The following is a 25,325-nucleotide window of genomic DNA, read 5'->3' on the forward strand; positions in this document are numbered from 1 at the left end:
CAAATTCCTTAAGTGGTAATGCTGTCCCTGTTTCCTCATGCTGATCTTTCGGAATCTAACTCCATCTTCTTCACAATTGATCAACTTTACCTACAGTACGGCCATGTCTCTGTTTCGAAGAATCTATATTGTCCTTGTATAGTGTGAGGAACAGTGATGCACTCTTGTTAACTTCCTGGCTGAGATACGATATACCATAAAGCTACAACTACTCTTTGAAATCTATTTATATTCTCCCAAATGTGATTTGCTTCTATCTCCATCATAAACAAACTCTCAAATATGCGATACCAAGAGCAAGGCAACATCCCCCAAATGTGATTTGCTTCTAACTCCTTCACCTAAACAAACTCTCAAATATGCAATACGAAGAGCAAGGCAACATCCCCTAAAATCCTAGAACCTCACCAGATGTGCGTGTCTCTTGCCTGAATGATAGTACCGACTCCCCTAAACCCATAACCCACTACTAATAGTCACCAGAATACTCTAGATCTACTGTGCATTCCCAGCTACAGCTTTCGATTGTCAACAAAATTCTGCAGATGTATTTGTTTTGCTTTCATATTGTACTGGAAGAGACAGGTGCTAGCCAGAGGAGAATCCCTGGGCACGTGTGAAGTTGTATCTGGAAGCAGACACCTTTTTGGTAATGCTAAGCATAAAGAGGGGGGGGAGGTGTCAGCTCATCTTTTGGCCCCTAGTGTGGTATACTGTGCAGATTTGCCATCTTCTTTTGTCTGGCATACTTATGTGTATTTTCAGTTTTCATGATTAATTAGATTTTAGTGTTACAATTGCCCTTCCGTTTACAGCAACTTTCCCCACTGACTGCGGAGGGTATGGATGATGTTGAGCCAAATGCTCGTGATGGCCTCCGCAGGTGGAGTGTGGGTACCCTCGATGGCTTCACTGCATCTAGCTTGCCATATGTGCCTGGCTGCAATGCTACTGCAAATCTCCCATCTCTGGCATGAGCCCGGTCTCTAGTCATCAATAGATGGGGCTGTGAGACTGGTACTGCCGAAATGCGGAGGCGAGAAACCTGAAGGCCTAGCCCCCCACCATTCTCCTCATAAGCCTTGACAACCTTAGCCTCTGTGGCCCAAGCGACGGTGCCCCATGTAGTGATCCGGGTCCAGGCCTTGTCCATCGTGAAGATGCAGAGAATCTGTTGCCAAACTTGCTGAGTCTTTGGGCAATCCCAAAGACGACGCCGATACTCCTGAGGGTGGCCGCACCTCGTGCAAGCTACTGGTGGAGACACATGGGAGGTTGGTTCTCCCATATCCATAGCCGCCAGAATCTCTCCCTGGCCACCTTGGCTGGTAGGGGGTCTATGTGCCACTTACGTGACTGAAATCCAATCACCCTCACCCGTGGTAAGGTGTAGCCGCTAAAATCCTCCAAGGGGGGCTCGGATCTCTCTAATGGGGACTAATAGAAAAAATGAGCAAACCACTATCCTCATCCACTTCGTGGACTACCAAAAGAATATCATGCCTAGTATACACACCTAGCCACAGAGAGGGGTAGGTGTTAGCCACTTTTGAGGAATAGTAGAGGCGATGTCAATGTTGAGCCTGTCTCTAACTCGAATCCTTGCCAGGCCTCTCTCCTGAAGCTTAGGGGGTAACTGCCTGTGTGCAAGCCAATCTCCAAGGGACCTGGTAGGTCCTATGCTCAATGCGCCCCATGATACATGAGGTCGGGCCCCCAACATATGGCCATTGGGTAAACTGATCAAGGGGTTCCAGATCAATGGTTGCCGCCCAGATGCTCCTATGAGGCAACCAGAGCTAGTTGCCTAAGGGCCGGCTTGGGATGATCCCAAGCTTGGAGTAAAGTGGTTGCAAATCTGTCTTCAAAAGCTGGGCTAAATCTGCGGGCTTGCTACTCTGTGAAGATCCATATGGTACTTTGCGGCCAAGGACCCCCTAGACTTAGGGTGTGGGCTGAAATCCAGGCCAAGAGGAAGCCCTTCCAAGGCTCACCACCGGGAAGAAGTCCTCTAACAATCAGCTTGCTTAGCAGGGCGCGGCTCTGAATAGCGATGCCTAGGCCCCCTCTACGTCGTGGCTTAATGATCACTCTCCATGCCACCTTGGCCCTGGCACTGGGCAGGCCTCCCGTCACTGTCGGCCCATAAGAAGTTCCGGATCAACCGTTGTACTTGACCAATACATGCTTGGGAGAAGGCCCAACAAGAAGTAATATACCACATGGTGGCAAAAAGGACCTAGTTCGCCACCGCCACTCTACCAGCTAGGGAGAGCCTTGCCTGACTCCAGTACAAAAGCTTCTTCCGAATGCTTAGAAGAAGAGGGGCGAGATGTTGCTCTGGAGAGATATCGATGCCCACACGACATCCAAGATAGTGAATTGGAGTGCCCCTCGGGATTCACTGGAAAGCCTAAAGTGGGCGCCAAGTCGGGGAAGGTGCAGAGCCTACCCAGAAACCACACGACTTGTGCTACTTGATCTGTGCTCCTGATGTGCGACAAAAGATCTCGATCGCCTTAGCAAATCTCTAGAGATTCCCCACATCTCCTGATAGGTAAGTTGTTGCGTCATCTGCAAACTCTGAGTCTAGCAGCTCCTCCTGAGTATGGAGGGGGAGACACAATCCCTGGAGCCTGTCACCTGAGTTGAGAGAAAATTGCTCATGGCCTTGGTGACGAATAGGAAAAGGTAAGGTGCTAGAGGACAGTCTTGCCGGACCGATCGGGAGAGGGGGGAATCTGTCGCCACGGGCTCCTTGAATGAGAACCTGAGTGTGAAAGGCTGAGTAAAGTCTTGAAACACCACGGATTCACTCTAGGGGAACCCCATCATGCTCATTATGCCCTCCAGAAAGCTCCAAACAACCCTATCATAAGCTTTCTCAAAGTCTAGGAGTAGCACTATGAGGTACTACTGCCGCATCCTGGCTGAAGCCGTCGCATCTGAGAAGGCGAAGATGTTTTCCAGAATACTCCGATCTTGAACAAAACTTGTCTGAGTGTCATGGATCAAGTCAGGGATGAAAGGCTGAAGTCTCATGTTGATGGCCTTGGCCAAGATCTTGTAGGTGGTCCCAAGAAGGGTGATGGGTCTCCAGTGTCGGATCTCCAATCTGTCACCACCCTCCTTACGAATCATGTGTATCAAGCCCTTTGAAAGCCTCTTTGGCATGGCACCTGTGATCATAATCTCATTGAAGCCAGCTCGAAGGCTGCCTTCCATGAGGTCCCAGTGGTGGCGAAGAAAGAAAGAAAGTGGAAGCCCGTCTATCCTCGGGCATTTGTCCCTAGGAAGAGCTGTCAATGCCTCCGCCAGCTCCTTTGCAGTGAAGGGAGTCAATAAGAAGGATTGAAGAGTGGGGGGAACCACCTCTTTCGTGTGCCGCCAGACCCTCTCGTGCGTGTCCATCACCTATGGGGATAATGGGGCACCCATGAGGAGAGATCAGAAAAAAGAAAAAAAAAATCAGTGGTGATGGCTCTAAAATGGGAGGGATCAGATACAATAGCTCCATCCTAGCCACGCAACTTGTGAATACCATCTCTCTTCTTGTGGGGGTCGGCTATCTCAAAGAAGTCCCCCGTGACTCTATCGTTGGCTTGGGTCCAAAAGGAAGCTCTGGCATGGTACCTGTACTCCACCCTCCTCTCCTTGATGGATTTGATCTCCATACGAGCGGCAGCAAGCCAACTCTCAATCCAAGGGCTATTGGGGGAACTCTCTTGAAGCTGCTAAAGGGAAGCAAGACCCCTTCTCAGACTCCTCTCTTGCTCACGAAATCCCTCCAATCTGCTCTGAGCTGCCTCCTGCAAAAAGCTGTTGATCGCACCAAGGCCTGCATCCAAGGTGCACGCGGCAGAGCCTGAAATAAAATCCAGTCCCGCCCATTTTTGCTCTATCATGTTGCAAATCTCGGGGTCCTGTACAAGGCTGTCCTATATATATATATATATATATATATATATATATATATATATATATATATATATTCATTCCTGTGGGGGTCGGCTATCTCAAAAAAGTCCCCTGTGACTCTATCGTCGGCCTGGGTCCAAAAGGAAGCGCTGGCATGGTACCTGTACTCCACCCTCCTCTCCTCGATGGATTTGATCTCCGTACGAGTGGCATCAAGCTGACTCTCAATCCAAGGGCTATCGGGGGAACTCTCTTGAAGCCGCTGAAGAGAAGCAAGACCCCTCCTCAGACTCCTCTCTTGCTCACGAAATCCCTCCAACCTGCTCTGAGTTGCCTCCTGCAAAAAGCTATCGATCGCACCAAGGCTTACATCCAAGGTGCACGCGATAGAGCCTAAAATAAAATCCAGTCCTGCCCATTTCTGCTCTATCCTGATGCAAATCTTGGGGTCCTGTGTAAGGTTGTCCGAAATCCTAGAGCTCGCGTGTCTGTCCTGCCTCTAGGGGTCGTTGAAGAACAGAATAACCGGAGTGTGATCTGAAAAAATAGTGCTTGCCAAGATGCCGATTATGCCCCCATGGCTGCATGCCCACTCATCCATATAAAACCTGTCAAGTCGAGAGAGGTTGGGGCCGGTGCTCCTCCTATCTGACCGCGAGAAGCACAGGCTCCCAGGGCTGCGCCCAAACTCTGGAAGATGCCGAGGATCCTGTTCCTTGAGTGCCAGTATGAGCTCCTCCCATGTAGAGTACTCCGCGTGTGACTGCGGCCATGCCTCCTCCGAATCTGACCTTTGCTGGCTCAATCATGTTAAAGTCTCCACCCATGCAACAAAAGTCAGCCTGTCACAAAATTCCTCAACTATTCATGTGTGGCATATGGAGCCTGACATGACATACATGTATGGTTGGTGGAGCCTGACAGGGTGTGTCTGTATGGCATATGGAGCTTAACATGACAGTACATGTATGGCTCATGGAGCCTGACATGATAGTACATGTTTGGCTTGTGAGGCCTGACATGATGTACATGTATGGCTCATGGAGCCTGACATGATGTGATTCCTTGGGACTAGCTATCCTGGTGATCTTTTGTATTTATGTTCTAGGAAGGTTCCGGAAGGATCATGAACCCTGGACATTTTACCTGATACATGGCCTTTTGAATCGAATTGAATTGAAGGGTGGCCCACCTGGGTAAAGTGGCACAAATCGATTGTCCTTCGGGTGGGTGGAGTTGGGTTTACCGCTTACGCACCATGGATGACTAGCTACACTCATGTGTTTCTGCCAGTCTAGCTACACTCGTGTGTGCATGACTTTGATTTTATATTTGGATGACTTGTTTTGTTTGCTTGGACAATGCCTGAGATCATTGCCTGTGTTGTCTATGGGCCGGGGACGCCTGGGTACCCTATGGACATGTATGTATGTGCACACCTGTTTGGGACTAACAGCTGGTGTACATGTGTTTTGCAGGTGGTAAGTTATTCACATTGGGCAAGACCAATCTAATACACGTGGCGGCCAATAGATGGGCACTAGACAAGATTTGGGCCAACTGCTTGTAGGCGTCTCCCTTTAGACTAGAAAAACACACGATTAAGCTATTTTCAGCGGGGAGACTCTATTAGTGGAGGGAACTCCAATTTTGGATAGGAGGAGGATCAGCCCATCTTTTGGCCCCTAGTGGTGTACTCTGCAGAGCTGACATCTTTCTTTTATCTGGCATGCTTGTGTGTTTATTCAGTTTTCATGAATGATAAGATTTCCGTGTTACAGTGGCCCTTCCATTACACAGCCTGAGGAAGAGCCTGACGGACTGTGCTCCTGAAGATGGCTCATCCTGCGGCGTTCGGGGCGTAAACATTGACGGAGCCCACGCAATCCTCTTCAATCATAATGGTAATCCACTGTGCTCGCCCAGAGACTATGACACTGGAGCCTGTCACTGCTGGCAAGAGCTGCTCACGTTTTGAAATAAAAACTCCTCCTTGCATCCCCCAGGGGCCGAAAGAGGGAGACCAAAAAGTGTGACTCTTGCCTGGTAAAATCTTCCCTCAGAAAGGTGGTGCTCTTGGAGGAAAAGAATGTCGATGGGTCCCCCAACTGTAGCTCTGTGAAGCTCTCCTCTGAGGACGCCTCACTTCTAAAAGCATTGAGGACCCCCTAAACCCGGAATGTTCCATGAGGCTATCCGCATATCCATCTTTGTGGGAGGTGGAACTATTGGAACTGCCCTCCACTCAAAGAGTTTTGGGTGTGGGTTTAGATGGGGAATAATCACAATCAGTCCTCGGGCGAAGGCACGCCAAGTGGGCGCGGATCTTGTCCTCCATGTGTCACCACTCTGTTCGAGTGGGAGGCGACACATGGAGGACAGTGCCCATGTGTACTTTCTCAATGTTGACATGCTTCTCACTGGACTTTGGCTTGTTGGCAATCGCGGCTGGCTTCTCAGGCCTATCCAAAGAGTAGTACGAGTTGCTTCCAGTGCTTGGGCATTCCCTTGGTCAGGTGTTCACGACCCCTCGGTTGATTACAGAAACTGTAGCTGGGGCGGTGGTCTCCGGACCACACAAGTGTTGGATCTTCTTCTTGGAGAACCTTCCACAACATCTCTTGATCCTCTTGTCTGGATGGTTCACACTTCTTGCAGAGGATCAAGTTTTTAGGTCTCCGGATAGTGTTTTGTCTGCTGCTTGATGGGCCACATTGGGCACAGCGCCGATCTGGCAATGGGTGTCCAGCACAATTGTTGGTAGGTGATGCCTCATGAAGCCCCAGCATGCTGCATGTGGGCAACCCTACCTACCTCCTCCTGCCCCCGCCCCCCCCCCCCCCCCCCCCCCCCCCCCCCCCCCCACACACACACACACACACACAAAAAAAAAAGAAACAAGAAAATAAAGTACGAGCAGCAGTGACAGCAACCATTCCTTGAGCTGGAGTGGGAGACTCTTGGTCACCATCAGCCATGGAGGTGTGCACGGTGTAGGGGCGTCATCACCTAGGCGCGCAGAGCCTGAGGTAATGTTTCTCATTGAGAACCATTACGTGCATTTATCTATGAACATATCCCATGAGCACACTTCAGATTCGGTGGGCGAGTCGGCCACCCTTGCAAGCCCCAAGGGGACCCACAGTACTGACCCTCTCCACCACCTCAAGGGCCGCTAGACCTAGGGGCCCATCCCGGGCCAGCCCTCTGGCAGAAGAGAATTCTTGCCCTGTCACAACGGGGTCCTCTGTCCCCTCCCCCTTGGTCCCCTCCACCCCCCCGTCCCCCCCTCCAGCTGCCCCCACCTCCTTCTGCCTCTCCATGTACAGCTTCTTCAGGTCCTCCACAGTTCCAAGCCACTGGCAACTCCCAACCCCTGTGAAATCCGTGAGGCGTTGCTGGATCCATCTCTTCTCTGACCTCGTGGTGCTTCCTCCCTGGTCTCAGATCACTTCCCAGAGATCCCTAGTTGCCGGCTCCCATCTGACTGGTGGACTACACCTTTTTTAGGTATCTGCCAGTCTAGATGAGCTCCTATGTCCATGTGGTGGGCCCCCTCTATGTGTGTGTGGTCCTGCACCACTCCTGTCCTAACCCGCATGGCGTAGGAGCTGTCCTGTTCTCCTTCCCACTGAGTGTGGCTCCCGAAAAGGAGTGGGATAGCGTGTCAATGGTTGCCACTATCCAAGAGCAGGCCATTGGCTTCTCACAGCGCGTTGGGGACCTTCACATATCATGGATGTCATCAGCCAGGCTTGGCGGGTGGTGAGGATGGAGCTAGATTGCTCTGGTTACAGAGAGCCAAAGGGCTCTTACTATGGGCTAGGGAGGCCTACCTTCTTGTCTTCTTCCACATCAACTTTGTAGCAAAGCAGGAGATGCTTGCACTGCAAGTGCAAGGATTGTCACCCAGCGGTTGCCTGGAGCAGGGCCGATGCAAATGGTCCTATGTGGAGGCACACACTCGTTCACACTTGGAGTGACTTTGCATTTGGATGGCATCCAAACCTGCACTGAAAGTCTAGCTTTCTGTTGCAACTGTTCGTGGGGCCCCTTCCTTGCCAATGCGACTGCAGCGTCGTTTGGCATTATAGGCCCCTGATGTGGCTTTTCCCTGCATTCCCCTGATGTAGCATTGTGCTGAGAGTGGCCAGCCATGGAGGAAGCGCCCCCCCCCTTTCCCCTTCCTTCCTTTTCTACATTGTATATTTGACTTCTCTGGAGGGCTGTAGTTAACTTGTAAGAGGACTTAAAAAAAAGAAAGAAAAGTCTTGTTTTCAACTAATAGATGGATCGTTTCTAGGGGGAAAAAGGCAGAGGTTCACTTATCGAAAGGCACTTTCTATTTGTGTGGCAAAGGACACACAAAGCAGAGAGCACAGATCTGTTATGTAATGCTTAGATGAAAGAGTATTCTAAATGTGGATTAGAGATACTTCGTAAAATTGGTACACTTGATGTGTGACCTCCATAGTCACCACGGGGATGGGGGAGAATAGCCTCCCCAAGGAAGAGGCACATACTATTTGTGTGGCAAAGGACAAAGCAGAGAGCACAGTTCTGCTATTATGTAATGTTTGGATAAAAGAGTATTCTAAATGTAGATAAGAGGTAACTTGTAAAAAAGTACATGTGGGTACGTGTTCTAACTTGTGTCATGTGACAGGTAGCTGCAGAGAGCCAAATACCAGGGGAGATGGATGGCAGTGTTACAACATTACAAATCGCATTGGCACCATCAGTCATCTATTCTCCTCCTCAGTCTAGCATGGTTAGACATTGGATAGGAGATGCTGCCAGCAGTAACAGTCCATTTGGCAGAAGTAATTCGTCGGTGCTTAGGAAAGGCCACACAAGTGATGATGAGATTGATGAACTCGAGTCTCCCATTTTGTGGCTTTTGGAGAATACGATGGGGTTAACTGCAGGAGGCCTCAGCTGGCCTTCCACCGGTCGTAAGGATGGCACTCAGGCCAAGGGGAAAGCTACCGACACCTCCAGAGAGGAAGGAACAAACTGTCGGTTTCAGTTGCTTCGTGAAGTTTGGAACACTGGCTGAACCAATCAATGAATATCCAACTAGTTTGCACACTACTGTAAGGTATAGAGGGCTTTGTAAGGTGAATATTACTCTACAGGCGAGGCTCAGTTCATTCTCTGCTGATTTGTATATATTCATGCACTGGTGGTCAAGAGTTTCAGTTTCTAGCCCACAGTCGTCATATAATGGCATATGGTGGCACTCTTTTTTTCTGTCCTTCCAGAACATGCAGAAGTCAGTCTAGGAATGCGTAGTGACCTGATGCACCTAGAGGGAGTGTTGTAAGAGTGGTTGTGTGTGGTGGTTTGGCTATAGTGGTAAGAGCTCTTTGAAGGTTGTAGTTGTGGAAAATTCCAGAAGGATGTGTACAGTAACATAATTAGAGGGGTTGGGGGGTTTGAAGATGCACATTGCCGCACGCCCATGTGTGTCTGGCCATTTAGGCAAAGCCTTTGTACTGAATGAAGGCAATGGGTCTTTTTGCCTTCATGAAAAAAGATCATCAGAGTGGGAAAGAGGACCTAAAAGCATTCTCTTTCCCATTCTTTATAAGTTTTTGCTCTTAAGGTTTGGAAAGTGACCTCAAGCTACACATTGAGAGTGCACATGTGGAACCCCCTCACCTTAGGTTAAGATGTTGCAGTTCTAGTTCTTATATCAACGTTCTCATATCCTCCATCACACAATCTACAGCCAGCATTCCTTAAACCATACCTCCTCCTTACAAATAAGACAACTATTGGCTTTTACTATGAGAGTTTAGGGATATCTGTGTAGGCAACAGAATACAGGGGCAAAGAATTAGAAAATAGAATTTAAAATGAATTGGCATATAAGCATGTGCGTCAATGCAGTTGATAAACTGAGCGATTGAAACTGAGCAACGGCGAAAACCGAGCAAAAATTGATGGATTTTCACTTCATAGATCTAGCAAGATTATTGTTCAACCTTGTAAATATTCAAATTCTTTATCCACTTCATTGCCCTTAGTATTATCTTATTAGCATTAGAGGTGTCACGCTTGCTCCAAGATTAATAAAATTATTTATCATAAATATTCACAGTTCTCCAGTAAATTCAAATTGAAATTCACTACGAACTATTGTAACACAATTATAGGCATAGTTTAAATGAAAATGTTTGTTTTTAAAATTATCACACTTTGACAATTATAGTAACTATCCTTATACAAGGTCAGCCACCAATATCTTGCAAGGAGTACCTTCGACAACCTTCACAAGAGGGACAAACAAGGCATCAACTATAGAGGCATCCACGTTGAAGGAGAAACATGGGCATCTTGAGTCCTGATAAGCTCTCATGAGGGGAGTTGTCTTGCACCCCATCTCTGATACAAAACCAGTTGCCACACATAATTTGAAGATGCAAGAAACAAAACTAGCCGAGCGCTCCAAGCTGCCTCAAATAGGTTGTGATGACGAGTCCTATGTACATTTGGTATATAATGTGTCAAGATGGATGATTTGATGCATATCAAATAGATGCTGATTATCTGAATTAAACATGGTGGGCCTCCCTCCACAAAGCTTCATAAATAACAACAGTGAAGCACACAATTGCACATAGTGATCATAACAATATCTAAGGATTCCATGTATTCTTAAAATGACGCTTGCTTCCATAACATCGCCTCATACACAAGTTATTTCAATCAAAACAATATTTATTAGGTAGGGCCTTCACTGTCAAGCGCTCTCCAATGCATGTGGCATATCCATAAGGGAGCTTGTCATGCATGACAACTTGCCTAGCCATCTCAAGGTCCTGCACTCTAATGTAGTGCTCCACCAAAGTATGGCAAGGACCTTCAAGATAATGCCACAATTTATGATTGGAATGCACCTAAATTTTCAAACTTAAAAAAGATATAATGCATGTTCATTCCTCACCAAATAAAGGACATAAAAGAACCAACCATCTACTATCTGCTAGGCTTGCCGCCGTTGTGATAGTCATGCCATGTTTGACATGCTCCTCGCTCAATCTATTCCATGGTGGAATCCCTCCTCTAGTCTGCATGAACTCACCATTGGGGAAGTCTAGCATCACAAAGTTTGTTGTCCATTTCACCTTTGTTCTTATCTTAATGTATTCATTTGCAAGAGGCACAATGGACATGAAGAACTCATGTATCTTGACATAAACATCGTTCTTGTTGAGAGAAATCATACCCCATCTCAATATAGTCTCCCACCACACAACCATATCTAGTGGGGGATCCATGAACCAATGCTACATTCGGAGATGGTGGGTAGCAATAAACATAATGGACCTTAATCCTTTCCAAGGCAGTAGTGTTTGCACAATACAATGCAAACATACAATATTCTATTGCATAACAATTGAAGGTATGGCATGCTTGCTAATTTTACCTAACAAATTCACCCTCAACCTCTGGCCATAAATGAGACCAAGAGGCCCTCGTTGCATCATCCACAACAATCTCATCTCCCTTACATGTACAAACCGATGCAATAAATCCACCCTTCTCCACCATGTACCCCTCATGCTGAAATGCAGATTTGAGGGCTGATACATCATTTCTCAACCCTCTCACACAAGCATAAATGATCAATCTACACAAAGGAACTTGAGGACATTGGTCAAACTCCACAAGCCTGCACTTTTTAATCACATCACCTCCACTTACCACTTGGAGGTCAAGATCACTAACTTGATGTTCCCCACTTTGCATATCTTCACTTTCCCTAAAATTAACCTGTAATGGCACCAAAGCACCTGGCCCCACATCATCAACCAACTCATCAACATGAAGAGTGTCGACACCCTCGATGGCCGTAGTTTTAGTAGTCTCCTGCAAGGCACCTCCACTGACAGAGGCGTGGCTTAGTGGAGGGCCCTTTTTCCTTTTCACTTTTCTTCTTGTAGCTAATGCTAATGTCTTTTTCATGGCCTAGCTCTCAACTCCTTTATCCATGTGACAAAACACAATGCACAAAGAAAGTATATTATTTACAAAGCACACATGAAGCTGTAGTCAATGCGAAATTAAATGTTGGCAGCACAAAGAAGCATAACTCTCATCTTGCATAGAAACATAAAATAAGAAGGGAATAGGAAGAGTATGAGGAAGGAATAACTAAGTAGTCCCAAAATCTAATCAAGCACGAAGCTCAACAAACTGATCAAGCCTCAAAGGAAGAGGAAACGACTGTTTAGGATTTCCGTCAACATTTCTGTCCATGATTTCTATCTTGCAGTCTGGCTCTTCCTCATCATCGGGCGCTCCCTAAGTGTCGGAGAGTTGGACCCGAGTCGGAGTCGGAGTCGGAGTCGGATCGGATATGCCCTAGACTCAAATCCACCAAGTGTAATGTGCATACAGTCACATACAAGGAGATATAAAGCATCATTCAACACACATTAGGATGGATGTCTTGTTCATGTATATTCAGGTTTTTTTAGGGTGTATATTAATTAATTAATGTATCGTGACTTTGATAAAGAAAGGTTTCAACTTAATACTAAAGTAAATAATTTACTGAACATTGATTGAAAACAAAAGGTTTAAAAACTAACGACACGAAAGTTGAAAGATAAGTTACAAATTTATCAAACAAATTACAATTATGAAGAACTGCATATTATATTATATCGACGAGCCAAAATACAAGAAAATTCTGAGAAATACATAGTTGGAAAACTATTGATCATATTCATGAGGACAGTATAAAAGTCATCTTCGTTGTGAACAGTAGAGTATGTTACGAACTCCAAAGCAAGTGATAGGCGGGACAAACTCTTCACCATCCACGATAGCTTTTTTGAAGTTATATGTTTTCTCACAAACAGAGAGATAAGATTGACTGTAATTTGGCTGTGCTTCGAAACCTCCATCATTATCATCTACAATAATAGGGTTGTTTTGACCCCTAGGCTGCATGTCAGCATCTGTTCCTTCATTCCTGGGATTTTCATCTTCATCACTGTCTGGATGTTGGTATATTGGATCAAAATATCTCCCTCTACCCTCTGGGTTCTCTACAAAAAAATCTCATCTGTTTCCATACATTGTGTTAGGTGAGGCAATTTCATTACCTTCCAAATCGCTGCTGACCTCCTCCTGCTCATCCCATTTCCTGTCTTTGGAATTATCCAGGACGCAGCAGGGTAGTCAACAAACTTTGTTTTTAAGATCTGCCTGTCCGTACAGTGCGTAAAGCTGTCTGCCTCTAGTTATTTCTTCTGCTGATACATTGTGCGAGAAGAATTTGAAGTGTGCCTTGTGAAGATCTTTCATGCAATAACTGACAATGTATTCGAATGTGTGCATTCGAATCTGTCATAGCCCTCTGCACATGACTATGGCTCCTTCTGGTTTGCAGAACTCCCATCGTAGGTATCGTCTGATGGTTTTACCAATACTAATGAGTGAAGGAGCCATGATAGTTATCACCATCTGGAAATGGAGGTGATTTAGAGTACCTCCCTTTTCAAGGACAAACAAATCCTTGAGGCATTCCATCCTAACAAATTCTTCTAGTGGTTCCCAGGAGCGAACATCAATATCTCTATTTCCTATAGCAAATGTCACAGAGACTTCAAACAATTTAGCTTTTTTCTCAGATGGATATTTAGGGATTTTCTGAATAGAAGGTTTAGACTCTGTATTCTTATCATTGGTGGGCAGAGGGGCAATAGAAGGTGTCATTAGCTTTTTATCTTTTTTGGAAGCTTTAGATGAACCTGCAACACAAACAGGATTGAAATGTAGTAATAAACTATCAAGTGACATGAAAAAAAGATAGCAGTACACTACTTCATGGGTTACTTCCACACCTGAAGACCGGGCTTTCTGCTTCACCGCACGCAGATTGCAAATAACGAGGAATCCTTATGGTGGCGTCATGATTTTGGACATTGCACTCAGCTCTTGGAACAGTCGATACGAAGGGTTGAGCCTTATCACAAAGTAACGGCGTACAAGATGGACTAGGGTCCATGCGTTGACATAACATAGACGAAGAGCAAGGGCCTCGATCTATCTTCCTTATATTAGTAATGTTATTGAAGGGCTTTCTTCTGGGAGGCATCACGGGGGTTACATAACAGAAGCATAAGCAATGCTATGTCTAGAATAAGAAACCCACAGGACACAGTATGGGTTGAATGATTCTTACAGCATACCAGAAAAATAAATCTATACTTCCAGAAAAAAGATGAACAAAAGAAGAAACATCGTGGAGATAGAACTACTTGCACACTTGTCCAAGTTTTAAAGTATCTATAGACACGTGTCCGTTGCATGTACAAAGAAATAGAATCCAAAAGGCAAAACAATTAGAAGGCACTACAGTTAGCAGCAGTAAGAAATAGCATGTGTCCTATGCACGTGGCAAAGCTTTAAATAGACACGTGTTCGTTGCATGCTAGAATGTGCATAGAATCCAAAAGGCAGAACAGTTAGAAGGTAGTACGGTAAGAAATAACATGTGTCGTTTTGATGCTTGCATGTGCTATCATGGTTGCATGCATATGATGTAGCCTCACCACCATAATTTACTACATATCCAAAAAGGGAAATAAAATAAATTAAAAAAATTACCACAGTTCAGGAGTGAACGAAATTATCACACTTGAGGGTTGTTCGTCGATATGGCAAAAATCGCCACAGTTCAAATAAAATAAAATAAAAATATTACCCACAGTTAAATAATAAAAAACAACACAGCAAGTTACCACCATTCCATATGATAGAGAAACTTACCCAAAGCAGGCCATCGTCTTTGGTTGATGGCACGATGACATGGAACAACACAACTCTAGGCGGTAGAAAGTTCATGAATACAGAAATTGCCACAGTTCAATTGGTAGGGAAATTAGCTTTGTTAAATAATAAAAAACAACACAGCAAGTTACCACCATTCCACGACAGAGCAAGTTACCACCATTCCATGAGAGATGCGTTTAGAGGACCCGTCTTTCACTGTTGGCAAGATGAGATGGAACAACAAAACTCTAGCAGTCAATAGCATTGGTCGAACAAAGGGAGCGTTTAAGACGAGGCATGATGACACACGAACACACGAGCAAGAGGGATATCAAACGAGCATACGACGAGCATGGCAAACGAAGAGACGAGCATGGAAAATGAGACGAGCACACGACTAGAGCAAGTTACCACCATTCCACAACATTCAGAGGAGCCGTCTTTCCACAACATTCAGAGGAGCCGTCTTTCGCTGTGGCAAGATGAGACGGAACAAACTCCAGCAGTCACAGCAAGTTTAGGACGAGGCATGATGGCACACGAACAGACGAGCGAGGGTGTAATAGCAAACGAGCAGACAGCATGGTAAACGAGAATGGCAAATGAGAGGAGCACACTCCATGCAAAAAGAAAACGCCACACACACAACTTAACTCCGCATGTGCTGAAATGTGCGAGCACGTGAAATGAGCACATGTGTTAGGTGGCCTTACAAAAGAAAATCAAGCGACATGTGTTAGCAGTGTTGAGAAATTCATTCCATGCGTCCAAAAAATTATTTTGGATGCATATTATGCCTTGTTCATGTATTATGCGAATAGACTTGTACCCATAATAATATCCTATGGTATTTCTTAGTGCCCCCTTGTAGATGCTGATTATCATGGTAGACTCGGTTGATACTAAAAAGCATATTTTCCAACTCTCCTCCCATCTCGAGTCCATATCTTGGATGATGTATGCCTTAACCACTTTTAATTGAGGCATAACCACTTTTAATCGATCCTCTTGATATTAAAAACCATATATAGGCCATACACACTGTGCTTTGATTATTAGGGGCATAAGGCAAGAGAAAGGGGGGCAAGAAGGGCAAAAAAGAAGCCCCATCAGCCCATAGCAGTAAATGCAATGCCATGTTTACTACTGTGGGCTGATGGGGCTTCTTTTTTTCCCTTGCCCTCCTCTCTCTTGCCTAATGGCCTTGATAAGCAAAGCACATGGACCATAAGTAAATCTAGCATAAGAGTGTAAATAATTAGAGATGTGTGGTGTGAATCCATGTGTTATGTAACACCTGATGTAAAGACACTTTGTAACTATTGGGGATGACCAGTGTTGAGCATTTCACATGCAGTAGCTCACTCCCTAAACAGTATTCAAATTTTAAATTTGGAATGTGATAGAATAATTAGTTTTAAATGCTTTTATTCAAATTGACTTAGGTATGTCTTTAAAATAAGATTGTTGAGCATTTAAAGGAAAAAAAATTAAGGACATCATAACCACTATTCAATTTCGCACTTCTTCATATTTTGAATGAATAATTTACATAAAGGTAAGCCTTGTGTCTCTTCTTTTCACTTATTTGATGTATGTTGGTAATAAATAACTAAAAATGTCAATAAATTATGATATATAATGTGTTGACTTATACACTAATCAATTATTAAATTTACTTGATGTATACTAAACTATGCACAAACTTTGAAACAATTATTACTATCAATTTATGCTTAATCAACAGCATATATCAGTCGTTTGTTTGCATTTTTTCATTGCATTATTCCTATAGTTATGCCTTCAGTTGTTATTAGATATGGCAAGGACAAGTGTTTGTCAATTAGGTGTGATATAGAGTTCTGTGAGGTTACATTGAAAGATTTGAAAGATTATTTTGATCTTGTTGATGTCAATATAGCTCTTCAACAAGAAACTGGTAGGGAGAATATTACAAATTATGATGCCTATAGTTGATCTTGAAGATGGTGAAGGTCCTTACAAGTTAGATGGGAGACTGCATCAAACACTCACTCTTATTACAACACTAAAAAAGGGAAATAAGAGCTAGAAAACTATAGCTCATGATTAGAATCAGGTAATGTTATCTCTTTGCTGCCATTGCACGGTTCCCTTCATGTGGCATTGGCTTCAACAGTGGAGAGAGTTACGGAATCGCCTATGAGTTACAATGGCTGCATTGTTTTTGAGGTGCCTCCCTCACCAAATGGGTCTCTAGACCCTAGGAATTTGATGGCCACGTGTGGACATAATACACATGGTCAATGGACACATTCAATGGGGTGGTTAGAATGAGAAGATGTGGTGGTTACTTGAGGTGTATCAATGTTGATTATGCCTTCCTTGAACTGAGAGGGCTAGTAAATGAAACTCTTTGGAAGGGAAAGTTAAGGACAATGTGCCCACCAGGCCTAATTACATATGATACAGTTCCCTGGTGTGTTTTCATTGTAGTGCTTGATTGTGTTCTGTCATGCCCTTCATTAATATATTATTGTATTCCTAATGAGAGACTTCACAACAAGGTGTGCTATACATTTGGGGGTCCATGGCCACCCTGTTAACAACATGACTTTTAAGGGCACGAGGAAAGCAAGTAAATGAGATAGTGTCAACACGTGCTAAACTAAACCCATATGCTATTGCCAAAAACATTGAGATAGATGAACAAAGGACTTGGTGATGGAGATGCTACTGGTAAATAATGATGAAACATTGGAGGAAGTAGATGAAACTCGCCTTTAAGAGGTACTGGAATCAATTACACCTTTGGCTTAAAGAAGAAAACTTCAAAGGGCTATGCAATTTGCAAGAAGAGGTATACAGAGGGGTGACACATGTTTGGACTCATTGCTTAACTTGAAGAGAAATTATAAGCATCCTTTCTTACAAAGCATATTATTCCCTGGTGGGGCAATTGGGAGATGATAGTAGCCAGCCTCATGTTTTTAAGATCTTTGGTATTGGGCCCGATTCTGGGGTTGATCTAGTTAAAGGGATGTGTTCAGGAGGAAACTTGGGAGTGAAATAGGTACATTTTGATCATATGTATCGTGTGAAAGGTTGGTTAACAATGGGAGCCCAAGTTTATGACTCTTTCATTCAGGAACTTCTTACAATTGCAACATGTGAATTCAAATGTGAGCATAAAGAGGCACATGTAGAGTTTTGGAGAATGCTACATGCACAGATGTTGAAGAATGAATATCCAATACCAAAATTTTGAGGATTTATGGTGTTGGTTGATGAGGCAAGTGCTAATTGGCTTGCATTGAGAATTGTGTATACAATGGGGACCCTAGGAAAAAACTAATTGGCGAAGAGGGATCATGTTTTTTCATTGGGAAATGAACATGGTGAATCACACCAAACGATGCATCAAACCTGAGTTTCTAGAGAAAGTGCTTTGTAGAAAGTGGAAGAATGCATATTCAAAAGCCTCTGTGGAAATATGTAAGGAGGATTATCAGAAAGCGGTGGAATAAAAAACATGGGAGGGAAGGTGAGTTGCAAGCCCTGCAAACATGGTTGGCTTGGTGGGATGTGAAAGTATCACATTCGGGAGGTATGTTCTTGCAACAAACAAAGTATGTAGGTTTTTTTCCCTTGATTAACCTCTCTAAAAACAAGCACTCTAGTAGTCCATGGTCATTTAAAGTATATCTCATTGTATGAAGCATCGGCTTCAGATCTGGCAATGGCAGTCCTACAAAGTGTCCACTACAATGCATTTTTGACAGGGAAACACCTTAGAACATGCCCAAGCTTGACAGGGAAACACCTTAGAACATGCCCAAGCTTGAACAGGGAAACAACTTAGAATAGGCCCAAGCAAACTTTGAGAGAGAACTCTTGCATGAGAATCAACTTCAACCAACGAAGAAGAATATAGTTTGACATATATAGTTATTGAAGAGGCAAGTATAAAATCACTTGAAATGAATTGGCCATCAACATAAGAGAGAAGTGTGAGATGAAAAAGAGGTACAAGGAATCCACATGTTATTCTAGACAATGACAATCATAGGCCATAGTATGTAACGGCCACAACATAGATAAATGACAAGGACGAGAAAAAAAAATTGAGGAGGGTGGATGATGACAATGTTATTTGTAGTGAGTACAAGCTGCATGAAGCAAATTGGGCTATAAGAAGAACATAACCACACAATATAGTGACATGGTTTGGTTTTATATCATCAACAAGATTGCATTGTGGAGGTCTTATAAATGAGTTGGAACCAGCTCTATGCTTTAGAGGGGCAGGAGGCAGCACCCAAATGGGATTTGTGAACAATTTGTTTAGTTCTCTAATACTAATGTCTCACACACTTGGAATATTGATTGATCAATACTTGGTATTCTTGGTGATGCACGTGGCGTATGGAAGATTGTAGAAGGGAACTCTATAAAAAAGGAAGAGCATGCAACCCTATTAGCTACCAGAGTTATCTTGAGTAATGTGAGTGTGGGTTGATTTGAGCCACCAAGATAGAGAGCTTTACGACCTGCAAGAAGGGATAGAAAATTGGTAACATGGCAATCAAAACTTAACAAATATTGTCACGAAAGGATTCAGAGATCTAAAGAATTGCAAGGTGAGCTGCTAGGGAGAATATTGTGAAACCCAATGAGTGCATGTCTTTCACTTGCACACTGCAAGATTGTTAGAGAAGGGATTGACATACTCTGTTACAATTGTCGAGATCCCTCAATGCTCATGCCTGGATTTTAGTCGGAGAGAATCCAAAAAGGGAGTCTATATGCCATGCAATCACATTTACTTTATGTTCATTATGGCCTTGGGTTTGAATGAAAAGGTACATGAGTTTATGCGCCAAGAAGCTTTGACAAAAGTTGAGTTGTTCTAGGCTTTGAGTGGTAGGAAAAACCATACTATGTTGGGTTAGGAAAAAAATTACAACTTCCATGCTGGGTGGTGTAGCAATTTTATTGCCATTAACATATGTGCGGTAGCTTCATTTTTTGTAACTATTGATATGTGCTACCGAGATGCTTCAATTTGGGGAACTACTTTTGTAAGAAATACATGCTTACTCTAGAAGGAACAATGTAATTATTGTTAGAAGGGATCCCATCTACGTATGTGTTATTGCTATGGTTTATCATCTATTTCATTGTTGAAAGAGGGAATACTAAGAATTAAGTTGAACCATTGTAAATAAATGTTTAAGTAAATTAAGACATGTTTGGTGAGTAGATTGCATAGCTTGAATAGTGCTACTTTCTTGCATAGGCTCACATGTTCATTATAAAAATATTATATATTATTTGAAACTAAATTATAAAGTATTAAAATATTAATATAATATTGGTTTATTAACATTCAATTTTGTATTTATAGGGTTATTAAAGGCACATGTACATAAATAGTTGCTCCGTTCAAAAATTACATTTTCAACAAGAGTCGCTTAGTTTTCTCTCGCTCGGTTTCAACTGCATGGTCTTTGGTTTCTTGCCAGAGTTCACATCCTCTATTGATAAAAGTAGGAAACCCCATCTACTTTGTCACATGGTTTGTGAACTTGAGTCTCATTGAATTTTTTTTTGATTTGGTTTGAGAACGAGAAAAATGTCAAGGCTTGGACACATTCAAATGACCTCCTTAAGTAGGGGCAAGAAGATATGTGATCAAAGATGAGTCTATTACACTTGTCAAGGTTTGTCATGTTAAACCTTGTGTGACCATGGAATTGCAATGAACTAGCTAAAAATTGTATGCCATAACCAGAGATGTCACCAATTTGGACAAAATGATGCAATGTATGCTAGAGAACAGGAAAGCTTAATCATGTTTTTAGCCTACATTCAATAGAAATACTTTGAGCTCTGAGAGATGTGAAGGTGAGCCTTATCAAGCTGATAAGTTAGGACCATAAAGCGGTAAAGGATGGAACATCTCAATGCTGACAAGGCCATGGAGTTAGTGATTGGAGAAGGGCACGTTGATGGGCAATGACGTTTAACGGCCATGGTAGCCCAAAAACAATGGCATGGAAAGGAGATGGTTTGTAAACTTGTTTCTCTCAACTGTGTTGATCAATTTCCAATTGCAAAAGATGTATATTCTTTATCTTTGGGGCAATTGCAATAGACTAAAAGCTTTAGATGACGTGTAAATGCCCAAAAATTTAATTATAAATAAATAATTTTGGAGAAAAGCATGCTAAGTGACCATAGGTGAAGGTTACGCTTGAAGGTTTTCTTAGTGTATCCCCCCAAAAGAAGTTATCTACTTTTTAATTGATTTCACTTGAGTCTCCTATTGGAAAGGAGGGTCTCCTATTTGCTCTTTTTAATTAATTACTTGTTTGAGGTATTTATTCTAAGGTTTAATGTTGTTCTAAGGGATTAAACCCTGGACCATTATTGTGTGCCTACACATGATCCTCCTTTTTGTCGCGCTTCTCCTCCTCCCATGCCCTCTTGTCCTCTCCCACTCCTCTTCACCAGCGTAACCCTCTCCCACTCCTCTTCACCTCAGAGCCATCCTCCTCTCTCTGTTCGCATGCCTATGACTCTGTGGATACGACCATCCTATGTACCTTGCTTGAACCAGAGATAGACAGAGATTCAAATCATATTGCAGCCTTTGAACCTCTGCCCATATTGCATGTCCTACTGGCATGCTCTCCCTCATTGCCATCACCAAGAAAAACACGTTGCAGACACCTATTTCCCTCCTCTGTGGTGCTGAAGATCGCCCCCTCATCTATGATTCATAGACACGAAGAGGCTTCACAGAGAGGCCTTCCTCCTTTATCCCTGTGAGAGATGTAGTGATGAAAAACAGGTAGAGAGAGAGAGGAGACACACACACAGGAGAAACCCTAATGTATTAATGAAACCCTAACCATAGAAAGAAGCCATATCCCTACTCACACAATGCATAAAATTATAATCCATAATCTACAACACACTTCTTGTGTTGTGTCCACACACAACTAACCCTAGCTAATGTCCACACTCTATGACTAGCTGGACGCGGTCATTTATGTCTCACACATGTTACTATCTAACGTGCTAGCACATAGTGCAACTGGCACAAGCTGACATTGAGCTTGAATCTCAACAACCCCTCTCAAGCTCATGATGTACTGCCATAGATGAAGATGTAGATGAGCTTGGGCTATCAAAGCTCTCAACACTCCCCCTCAAGCTCATCCCTTGTACTCCCAACATAGTATGGAAGTACTCAAACTTCTCCCTGCTAAGTGGCTTTGTAAAGATGTCGGTGGCCACCTGCTCTTCAGTCTTCATGTACTGCAAATCCAATGTACCATCCAACACTTTCTCTCTGACAAAATGATAGTGGACCTCTATATGTTTGGTCCGCGCCGCATGAAAAATTGGATTCTTGGCCAACTGTATGTTGCTCATGTTGTCACAACGAATGACAACCTTGCCATCAATATGCTGCTCATGCAACGAATGAATACCTTGCCATTAATAGGCTCACCCAAATCAGCCACCAAGAGACTCTTTAACAATACTCCTTCAGATGTAGCAATGGCTGCACCCCTGTATTCAGCCTCTATACTAGATACAACCTCTGTACTAGATAAAGCAACAGTAGGTTGCTTCTTACGGCTCCAACTCACCCCACTGCACTTCCAAATGTAAAGGCATAACCACTAGTAGACCTCCTGTCATACGAGCTACCTGCCCAATCTGCGTTTGTGTAGCCATGTACATCCAAGCCTTTACCATGCTCATAAAGAAGACCATAATGTACAGTGGTCTTTACATAGCAAGCATAATGCATCTCACTGCATCCAAATGAGGTTTTCTGGGACTTTGCATAAATTGGCTTACTAGCCCCACAACATAATTGAGATCCGGTCGTGTGATAGTCATGTAAATAAGACTGCCAACCATCTTTCTATACATAGATGGATCATCCAACTCCACCAAAATCAGCCTGCAGCTTCACATTCTGCTCCAAAGGTGTACTCATTGGCTTACACCCTGTCATCCCATATTTTGCCAACATATCCAATGCATATTGGCATTGCACTAACCATGTCCTTGCATGGTCTTTGATCACTTCAATCCCAAGAAAATATCTCAATTCACCCAAGTCTTTCATATCAAACTGCCCACTCAATGCCTTCTTGACATGCATAACATCTGCAGAATGATCTCCTGTGACAATCAGGTCATCTACATAGATGACAAGCAAGACAATCCCATGATCTGTTTTCTTCACATAGAGTGAAGAATCTGTTGAAGAAACCTGAAATCCAAGGGAGATAAGATATCGGCTTATCTTATCACTCCAAGCACGAGGTGCTTGCTTCAAACCATATAATACTTTCTTTAATCTGCATACATGAGTGGGGTACCTCGGGTATACATATCCTTCTGGCTGTTCCATATAAACTTCCTCTTGTAAATCACCATTTAGAAATGCATTTTTCACATCCATTTGATGCATTTCCCAACCATTTGCTGTGCAGCCATAGCAATGACTGCTCTCACTGTTCCCATCTTTGCAAACAACTGGACTAAATGTTTCATCATAGTCCAAGCCTTGGGTTTGTGCATAACCCTTAGCTACCAACCGCGCTTTATGGTGCTCAATGGAACCATCTGATTTGCATTTCACCTTATAAACCCATTTGCAACCAATGCCATTTTTGGCCTTGTGGTAAGGCAACCAAATCCCAAGTTTCATTATGGACCAATGCATCCATCTCAACATCCATTGCCTTCTCCCATACATGCTTCCCAATAGCTTCTGTATAGCATGTAGGTTCCACATGCTTCACCAAAGAGGTCATATATGCGTAATGCATAGCAAAGTCACGATATGTCAACCTGTCACACAACTGGATACCTGACCCTTTGGGACCTCCGCAATGTATGCGGATCACTATGAACACCTGCCACTCTAGCATGTGGAGGCACATATCTATCCTGCCTTGCACCTGGTGTGTGTAAAACTGGTATGCCAAGTTCCTCATCTAAACTTTCTGAACTTGACGACTCATAACCTATAATGCTAATTCCTTCAACCTTCTTTTTCCCTTTATCCACAGCATTACTCCCAGTGCTCACACTCTCATGTCTCAAAAGTGTCCTGACCATGGACGTATAGTGCTACTCTCAAACTCTGCTGGCCTAGACATAGAAATAGAACTTGCTTGTGGCAAGTTCACATGCACATCAGCATCAAACAACGGAATCAATGACACCCTCATCCTTTGCCTTGTACCAACTAGCAAGTTCATCAAATACCACATCTCGTGAGATAACCACTTGCCTAGTATGTGGATTGTAACATTTATATGCCTTGCGATCGTGTGCATACCCAACAAAAAATGCACTTTTCTGCCTTAGGATCCAACTTCTTCCTTCTCTCATGTGGCACATGCACATAAGCTATGCTACTAAACACTTTGAGGTGTCCAATGTCTGGCCTAAAACCTGTAAGATGCATCTCTGCTGGTGTACTTCCATGTATGGCTGCTGTGGGTGTCTTATTAAGTACATACACCGCTGTGGCACATGCTTCTGCCCAATAATAGTCTGGCATGCTCTTTTCATTGAGCATTGCCCTAGCCACATCACAAATGACTCTATTTTTCCTCTCAGCAACACCATTTTGTTGAGGTGTGTACCTGCAAGTTAGCTGCCTTCTTATGCCATGCTTTCTCAAGAAATTCTCAAAAGCATGTGAGGTGTATTCACCACCTCCATCTATCCTCAAACATTTTATCCAAGAGCCATATTGCTTCTCTACAAAAGCTTTGAAGTCCATAAACTTTCCCAGCACTTCACTTTTCTCTCTGAGAAAGTAAATCCAAGTCATTCTGCTGAAATCATCAATGAATGTCACATAATACAAGCTGCCTTTAATGGATGGGTTTTGAGTAGGACCCCATACATCACTATGAACTATCTCAAGTGGCCTGCTACTCATGTTGCCTTCTTTAGGAAATGGCAACCTTGCTTGCTTTCCAAACTGGCAAGCATCACAGACATGCATATTCCCATCATACTTGAATCTAGGCAGCCCACTAACAAATGCCTCTTGCCTGCATGTTCTTTGTATGTTCACATGTCCAATCCTTTTATGCCATATGTCAATGTCCTCCTGTACCACATTTTGGCTTTTAGAGAACATGGCTGATTTCAATTCAGGAATCCTAGCATCTAACTTAAATAACATGCCTTCTTTCTTGCCTTTGGCAATGACTCTACATCCATTTTTGAAATCCTCAACGAAGCAACTATGCTCGTTGAACCGAACCTGTAAACCTTATTCAACCATTTGACCAACTGAGGCCAAACTTTTTGTAATAGAAGACACATATAAGACATCTGCCATAGACTTTGTTTCACCATTGTGCATCACCAATGGGACACTTCCAACATGAGTGATAGCATGTTGGGAATCATCACTTGTTTCCACATAGCCTTTCACATCCATTGGCTTCATATGTTCAAACCATTCACTATGATAAGTTATATGGTTTGATGCTCCGGAGTCCATATACCAAGTCTCATCACTGTCACCATTTGTCATCATAGATCCCACGACATGTTTCATGGCAAACAAGTGATTT

General features: G+C 43.5%; 1 protein-coding gene across 1 annotated transcript in view; it reads left to right on the forward strand.

Moving 5' to 3' along the window:
* Positions 1-9,171, forward strand: part of LOC147604728 (uncharacterized) — a 28,122-nt gene extending 18,951 nt beyond the window's left edge. Inside the window, exon 8 of the mRNA XM_086794597.1 lies at positions 8,585-9,171. Within this exon, the coding sequence (XP_086650723.1) occupies positions 8,585-8,977 (393 nt within the window). The 3' untranslated portion in view covers positions 8,978-9,171. The remainder of the gene's footprint in view (positions 1-8,584) is intronic.
* Positions 9,172-25,325: the final 16,154 nt, after the last annotated feature.

The sequence above is a fragment of the Cibotium barometz genome, chromosome 61, assembly GCF_041138505.1.
Source record: "Cibotium barometz isolate CiBa-2024 chromosome 61, ASM4113850v1, whole genome shotgun sequence".
Lineage (NCBI taxonomy): Eukaryota > Viridiplantae > Streptophyta > Polypodiopsida > Cyatheales > Cibotiaceae > Cibotium > Cibotium barometz.